General features: G+C 38.2%; 1 protein-coding gene across 14 annotated transcripts in view; it reads left to right on the top strand.

The window, feature by feature from the left end:
• LDB3 (LIM domain binding 3) overlaps positions 1-7,675 on the top strand; it is a 119,870-nt gene that overhangs the window by 52,547 nt on the left and 59,648 nt on the right. For 11 of the 14 annotated variants that reach the window (XM_019617461.2, XM_019617460.2, XM_019617462.2 and 8 more), the window contains exon 5: positions 2,555-2,961. The exons of the other annotated variants lie outside the window; for them this stretch is intronic. In XM_019617461.2, coding sequence (XP_019473006.1) covers positions 2,555-2,961 — 407 coding nt within the window. The remainder of the gene's footprint in view (positions 1-2,554; positions 2,962-7,675) is intronic. 14 annotated transcript variants of the gene reach the window in all.

Here is a 7,675-nt window from a genome sequence, read left to right as displayed (position 1 = left end):
ATCTTTCTAGTGAACCTCAGTATCGAAGTAAAGAAGTTTAATGATAACCTATACCAGCAAACATAGAGAATCAGAGGCTAAATTATTTGCAGGTGTATGGTCCATGTAAGGCTATGGGGAAGTGCATGTAGTGTGTTAAATATGGCGAACACAGCAGTGCCAGCCCAAAGGAGGCAAAATGCCCATGTAGGCTACCACCTGCTCTTGTACTAGCTTTCACTGAGAGCAGGTTGTGAGCTCTGTCCTTTCTGCAGAGTTGTGTCCCCTTCTTGTTCCTGTCCCCCAACGTGGACTGCAGCCTCTGGCTGGCTGGACCTCTGAACTGTGAGTGTGTGGGTACCTGGGCACCTGTTACAGCTGCAGGTCCAGAGAAAAAGATGGGAGTGATCCTCCTTCTCTAGAAAAACATGAAGAACCCAATTTAGACTGGAGCCAGGATTCTAAGCTTCTCAGATAAAATTCAAGAGGTTATTATGCGCCCTAGAGAAACCTTTAAGTTGCAAAGCACTAAAATATTTTGTTGGGTATCTTGGCTATAGAACGTCTTACCCAAATTACATAATTACAGACACAAAAAATATAATAAAGCAGCTACTTTTGAAACTATTTAATTCCTTATTTTAAAATACATGCAGGGTGAGTTGAACTCAGGATTCTAGGTTCAAAAGGCAAGCATGGGAGAAAAGTTATTACTGTTAGTATTAGAATTTTGCTTGTCAGTGAGCCTTTAAGATTTTAACTTCTGTGTTTTCCCTTCATTGTCAGAAGGGCTGTCAAAATTTTTTTGTTGTAAAAAATATTTTACTTACTCTTCTCTTCAATCACAGCTTTGACAAGAGCATTAGATATTTCAGAGTACACCATTAAATGTTGAGAACTGTTCAAAGTCACAGAAGTGAGTGCCTCTGAAAACCGTTTTTTGCTCAAACATGGAACACTTCTGCATCATACCCTAGATCGGGTAATTTTTGTAACTGATCATGCTAACATTTCCTTCGTGTTGCATGAGGCAACCTTCCCAAAGCTACAAATGCAAAAGATTTTCAAAGACGTTGCATGTAGAGAGCCTGACCTGCTGAACAGACAAGCTAAAACATGAAGATAGAGCTTTGCTTAAGTGAAAAAAGGAAACTGCAGAGTTAGGTATTGTCAAGACAAACAGGCTGACAAGCAGAATGGTAAAAAGTGAGTGTATTTTTTTATATATATATGTATATCCAAAGCACTAGTAGTTTTCTAGTACTGTAATATTAGACAAAAAAGAATAAGAAAACAGAGAGGAACGGTATAAAAGGCCCACCTGACAGAGCAGTTTGTATTCCTCTTTGATAAAATTGTCCACACTGGAAGCAGGCAGCTTTCCAAAAAAACACAGAACTGCAGTCACTGCACCTTACTAGTAGCTGGAATGAAGAGGTAGTTTAACCCTAAGTGTGCTCAGTGTGTCCTGAGTGCTTTCCAGTTCCAATGATTTAGATGGTGCTATACCAGAATAAGCTTGAACTTAAGGGCAGAAAAAGGAAAAAGGATCTTTTAGCTAATGTGAGAACACAAGTTTTACATGCATTTTCTAACTGATGTTGAGGTGGGTTTTTTGACAAGTATTACTTCCTTCTTCATGTTGCAGGAGAAGCATTATTTTTCTGTTTTGGTATTACCCTTTACTTCAGTTGCACTAAACTGCATTAATAGTAAATCACTTATTAAAATGAAGCATAGTACTGCCTTTTACCAGTTTACTAGTTTCTGCTAGTACACTTCTAATTTGAGAACCAGCACAGACTTTCATGAGTGTAGTTATTGTCAGGAGAGTTTACTGTGACTTTGACTGCAGTCCTAGTTAGGAACACTATCTGGGATGTAGCCATAGGATCATACAGCTTCCAGCCATGTACTCATGCACACACTCATTCAAATGGAAATTATACAGAAATTGTCAGAATATAGAGGCATTTTGTCTGTAGAGCAGATATCTATTCTTGAGTCCATTTGGTCTATTTGCTAACAATGCTGCATGGCCTAATTAGCATGAATCAAAGCCTGTGAAAGCAATGCAAGGTATGGGCTTCAATAACTTCAAGTGTACTCATGAAAAATAGAGTGGTGTGGTTTAGAATAATTATGTTTTTGTAATAATAAGATTGACTTTTATGTTTGCATAGTACTTCAGATAGTTCTGACCTTAGGATATCCTTTAAGTTTTCTTAATTATCTTAGAAACTAATAGACAATGTTGTATTTGTATACAATCATTGCTATGAAGCTGACCAATAGTAAATGCTCTTCTAATAATAAGCTTTAATTTGTTGATTGGAACTAAAAAAGGGATAAAAAGTGTGTTGAATATGTTTTACTTCCCTGATTTTGAAACAGTGAGCTTCTTCGTTGAAAATCTTCCCTGAAAGGCTGGATGTTTTGGCACTTAATCTGTTTGTTGCTAGTTTATCAGTATGTTTAGAAAGCAGTGATTGCAGATGTATTATTTTTTGCATGTGTTCTATGATTGCTCTTTTCTTTTTTTTTCTTTTCTTGGCCTGCATGTTTGCTACTACAGGAACCTGCTTGGGAAATCAATGGCAGCAGAGCAACCTTCAGCCCTCTAACTAACACGGCGACTGGGCCTATGGGTAGTGTTTTAGCAACCAATGGAACATTTTCAGGCTACTTCAACAAGGAAGAGATCAGCTTTTCAAATAGCTCTTCTTACTTAAAGACTACCACAGTTAGATCTTCCATGTCCTCTCAGTCTGTGACTCCTGACGTTTCACCTGCAAAGAGTAATCTAGGTTCAAAACTAAGCCCTGTATTGACCGATGGCAATAGTCCTGTACGCCAGCTGAGCCCTGCAAGGCAATATAACAACCCTATTGGCCTTTACTCAGCAGAAACTCTAAGGGAAATGGCTGAGATGCATAAATTAAGTCTCAGACGGAGGGCTTCGGAAGGTGGACTTCCTGGAGGGTAGGTAACGTGGTAAAATATTTAATGTTTCAATAAGTTCATAGTAATATTCAAACAAGATTTTGCCGGAAAACGAATGTAATAGTACCTACCCTGTTGTGCATTTGTTTTGTAGTCATGATTGAGGTTTGGAACAATCTTTAAATTGTTTAGTACCCCCAAAAATATATTCACAGTACCATTACAGAATAAGGTCTCTGTTATCTGAATTGCAATATGAATAGGCAATAATCATCAGAGCATGAGAAGAACCACAACGACAGTGGCATCTGTAATCTAGTCTGAGCTGCGGCATTTTCAGTTTTAAAATGATGTCTATATTCTCCTAGAACATAGTATCCCTATCAGCCATTACAGAAGCAGCTATAGTAGAGATTTGATCCGTTGGTACTTTCCTGAGGAGGAATTGCTTTGACTAGCAAGCCTGACATGCTAGTGCACTGCAATGTCCTGCTTTAATCCCTCCCTTAATGTATTGGCTTCCCTATGTAAAATGAGTTAAAGCTCTACTTGTTGAATCCTCTGGTTTGAACATAATCTGTCTCACATCTGATCATTGTGTTCTTAACTAGTATACTAAGAAGGCATAATCTGCAGATGCTCCCTACGAAGTTTGATGTCACGCTGCCAAGGTTTTCAGTGTGTTAATGTATTGCAGAGAACTGTATTATTCTTAGGTGTGTGATGTAAGCAACTTGGACTGCAGCATGTGAGGAGAAAAGCAGTGAGAAATGAGTTCTCACTTTTTCTGCCTTCATGTATTAATCTGCTACTATATTTATTTTGTTTATTCGTGCTCATTTTAAAATGAAGTTTCCACTTGGGAATATGGGAAAATTCCCTTCTTCAAGAGGAGCAAATTGTTTACATGAGATAAAAACCAAAAAAAATTTCAGGCAATTCATTCAAGATGTGATAATAAGTGCACTTCTTCAACTACTTTATATGCAAATGCAGAAGAGTTTCACTCTTTGCTAGAGTAAAATGTAAGGGTTTAAAGTTTTTGGAAAGGATATTTTATTCCTATGAAAGAGCATGTATAAATGCTTTAGATGATTCTTCTGGTTCAGATAATTTATCGTAATTCTCTTGGGCATTCATGATGATGATGCCTGGAGTATCTCCCATATGAAGAGAGGCTGAGGGACCTGGATCTGTTATCTGTTCAGCCTGGAGAAGGCTGAGAGGAGATCTGATCAGTGTTTATATGTAATTAAAGTGCAGGAGGCAACTGGATGAGGCTAAGCTCTTTTCAGTGGTGTGTAGTAAAAGGACAAGGAGCAATGGCCACAAACTGGAGTATAGGAAGTTCCATGCGAATAGGTGGATTAACTTCTTTACAGTGAAGGTGACAGAGCACTGGAACAGGCTACTCAGAAAGGCTGTGGACTCTCCTTGTTTGGAGATACTGAAGATCCATCTGGATGCCTACTTGTGCAATCTATTGTAGGGAACCTGCTTTAGCAGGGGGGTTGGACTTGATCTCTAGAGTTCTCTTCCAACTCCTGCAATTCTGTAATTCAGTGATTCAGCATTTCCAATCCTAATTAACTTATCTGAAGAAATCCTACACTCTTTGCATGCTGGATAATTAAGAAGGGCAATTCATACTTAAAAGAAAGCAGGATCATAGGCAAGGTCAGCAAGTATACCTCAAAATGCTTCTCAATTACAGTTTTCTTGAGGAAAGCTAATTGAAACACTGAGCACCTGTGGAAAGAACCCAGTCAGCCCTGGGAGCACAGGTGAAGGCAATTCAGCTGTGTGACCAGAAGGGATGGAGCCTGGTTGCACCTCTCTTAGACCTTATTTAAGGGCTGACTGCCACTGGGGAAAGATCTCTGGTTGGAGATCCCTCCTTGGTGAAGTTTTCCTCCGTGAACCTGGAATCTTCTGGTACAGGTGAGCAATGTTCTTCTCTTCCTGTGTAACACCTTTCTATCATGCCAGTCCTTCCATCATCACACCTCTGTTGTAATGCTTTTCCATCCTGATCTGTCCAATTGCTACTGGAATTCTGTCTTCGTTCTGTGGTTTTTCCGTGCTTTTTTTCTCCGTTACACGTACACGTAATCAAAATGTACAAGGGCTGCTCCAAAAGTAATGCCTCCTATTTTATTATGTGGGCCCACAGTATCAGAGGTGGATATTGGTGGTATGGAAGTAGAGGTTGAATCTTCCCACCAGTATTCCATTACATTTTTTTCCTGTGTGACAGATGGCAGCAAAGGGGCAGTCTGACAGAATGGCACTTGACATGGAAGTGCGTATGGACTTGAATGGCAAACAATACGGTATATGAAAAATCATCTAAGTGTTCTGTTTAAAAAAACAAAACCACATTAAAACTGCATTTATCCTATCTTCTCGGGTAATTCTCTGAGGTTTAGAGCATTCTAAATCTGTTTACATGTAAATAAACTTAGGAATGCATTAAGTCTTTCCCAGTCCCACTGGAGCGTTAACCATAAAGTGAGAGGTGTCATTCTAACTGCTCTTCAGATAGTGAAATGAAATATGTAACTACCTTGGGACTTTCTATCATTCATGTTTGTCTCCATTTTGTTATGTGAAGGAGCACGCAAGGAAGGCACTCTGAGCCCTGCAAAATCCATTCTGGACTTTGTTGCTTTGAATGAGATATGGTATAGAGGTCGTGAGATTCTGAAGCTTCAAAACATTCATGAGCATGCACTTATCAGTGGAGTAAAAAGAAAATGCAGGTTTGGGGGTGAATTTGAAGATGTATTTTGTTTCGATTTGTTGAAATACAAATTCAATTTGCTGTTTTCACCAAATCACTTAAACTCAGTCGTGTGAATTGCTGTCAGAGGTTTCCTCATGAAAAATCCTGTCAGTAAGCTAAAACTACTTTTGAGATTGTTTCCTTGACTTCTCCAGAATAATAGAGCATCTGTTGCTCTGATGCACTTTTACATAAAGATTTGAGAATCCCAAGGCAGGATAAAAAACACAGAGGTGGTTTGTTAAAAGTGCAGAACTTTATGCCCCCGAAGGGGAACATTAGTAAATGTGAAGAACGAGTGACAGTTTCTAACATATGGTTCTTTTTCATTCCAATGTAAGTTATTTTTCCCATTGTAGGTCAAGGGCTGTTGATACCTGTCCTGCACATACTTGCCAGGTGGCTTGGGTTACTTGCTTCTTACTGCGTAACCCTCGTGAGCAGAAGTTGAGTCTTTCATGTGTCTGTATTTAGAATTAAGCTAAAATAGTGTGTGGCTCTGAACCAGAGAGGATTTTTTCATAGCATATGAAATGTAAAGAGAAACTACTCTTGGAAGGAAACTGATAACATCTTCACACCTAAAAAAAAATTTTTTTGATATGTAGCTGTTGAGCTGTTCTTAGCATACACGTGTAATGATTTTTATCTTTGCATGTATTTTGGTTTTTGTAAGATATCCTTTCATTAAAACCAATGATAAGGTAAGGACCCTGTACTTCTGTCATTGTATGCATAAAGCAGAGACTTGGATTAGAGGATTAAAGCATCCATTAGAATCTACTTCAGAAAATGATACTGTTACACCGTATTTCATTGTAAATGAGTGTCCAGCTGTCGTCCTGAAGGTACCTAAAATGGATATTGGATCAGTGATATGCTTACAGGCTACAGCTTGTTCCTAATATAGCTCTGCTGGTTCCTTAGAAGATTGTTATATTTGGCTTCAGGTAGGGTTTATAACATTGGATGAATATTCCTGAATCTGAGAGGCTGAAGAACAGTAATTGCAGTAGGTGATCTGTGATGTCCTTTCCATGGAAATGCAGAAGTACAAATCCTTTACTGCAGTTCTGACTCACGAGAGCATTTTTTCAGTCATGAAAAATGCATCAGGGTGAACCAATTGCAAAATGTCTGTATGTTTTAAATAAATAAATAAATAATGCAGCATATCAAAGGTTCCCCAAGAGAAAAAACCTAACATTCTGGCTTGAATGTCAATATAATGTTGCTGTTCAGTGCTTTGTATCAGTCCCACATCTGCTCCAGATCCAGCATTGCAGTAGCAAGTTGGAATGGGTAGTGCTCAGTAACCGTTGCATGCAGCTAAATAAGAAGAAATGATTATTAATTGATCCTGAACTCTTTGTTATTCATTTGCTCAAATCATGATGCATTTTTCTTCATCTGTGAATATGATCTAAACTTTGAAGGAACTAAGGTAAAATATACTGCCCATGAAAGCCATTCTTGAAACCAACAGAAGTTATTAGCAAGTAATATCATAAAATATGACAGCCTGAACATGCTCTCTTCATTCTTCCCAGCTTTGACTGCGTAAGACTTATGTTTTCAGCTTGGTATTGTGTTTTTTCTGGAATTACCATTCAAGTCACAGTCTCTTCTTGTTTATGGAGTGAAGCAGAATACACGACGTGTTTATTCAGACTGTGTACATAGCACAGGAAATAAAATATTCAGATAAGGATTGGAAAAAAAAAAACAGAACGCAAAGACTGTCTTCACAGTGAGAAAATTAGGAATATCTATGCTTAAATTAATTGGCTTACACCATTGCTGGCACAATGTATGCGCAGTAAAACTTCAACCAATAGCTTGTTAAATTATAAGACATATTCCTCAATTTTAGATTTAAAACACTTTTTTAGTATTCTCCATCAAGTAAAAGACTTGCAATACTGATTTTGAGGATGACCTGACTAGAACAAATTTCACCCCTGAATA

This window comes from Meleagris gallopavo, chromosome 8, assembly GCF_000146605.3.
Source record: "Meleagris gallopavo isolate NT-WF06-2002-E0010 breed Aviagen turkey brand Nicholas breeding stock chromosome 8, Turkey_5.1, whole genome shotgun sequence".
In the NCBI taxonomy this organism is placed as follows: Eukaryota; Metazoa; Chordata; class Aves; order Galliformes; family Phasianidae; genus Meleagris; species Meleagris gallopavo.
This window is presented reverse-complemented; position numbering and strand designations above follow the sequence as displayed.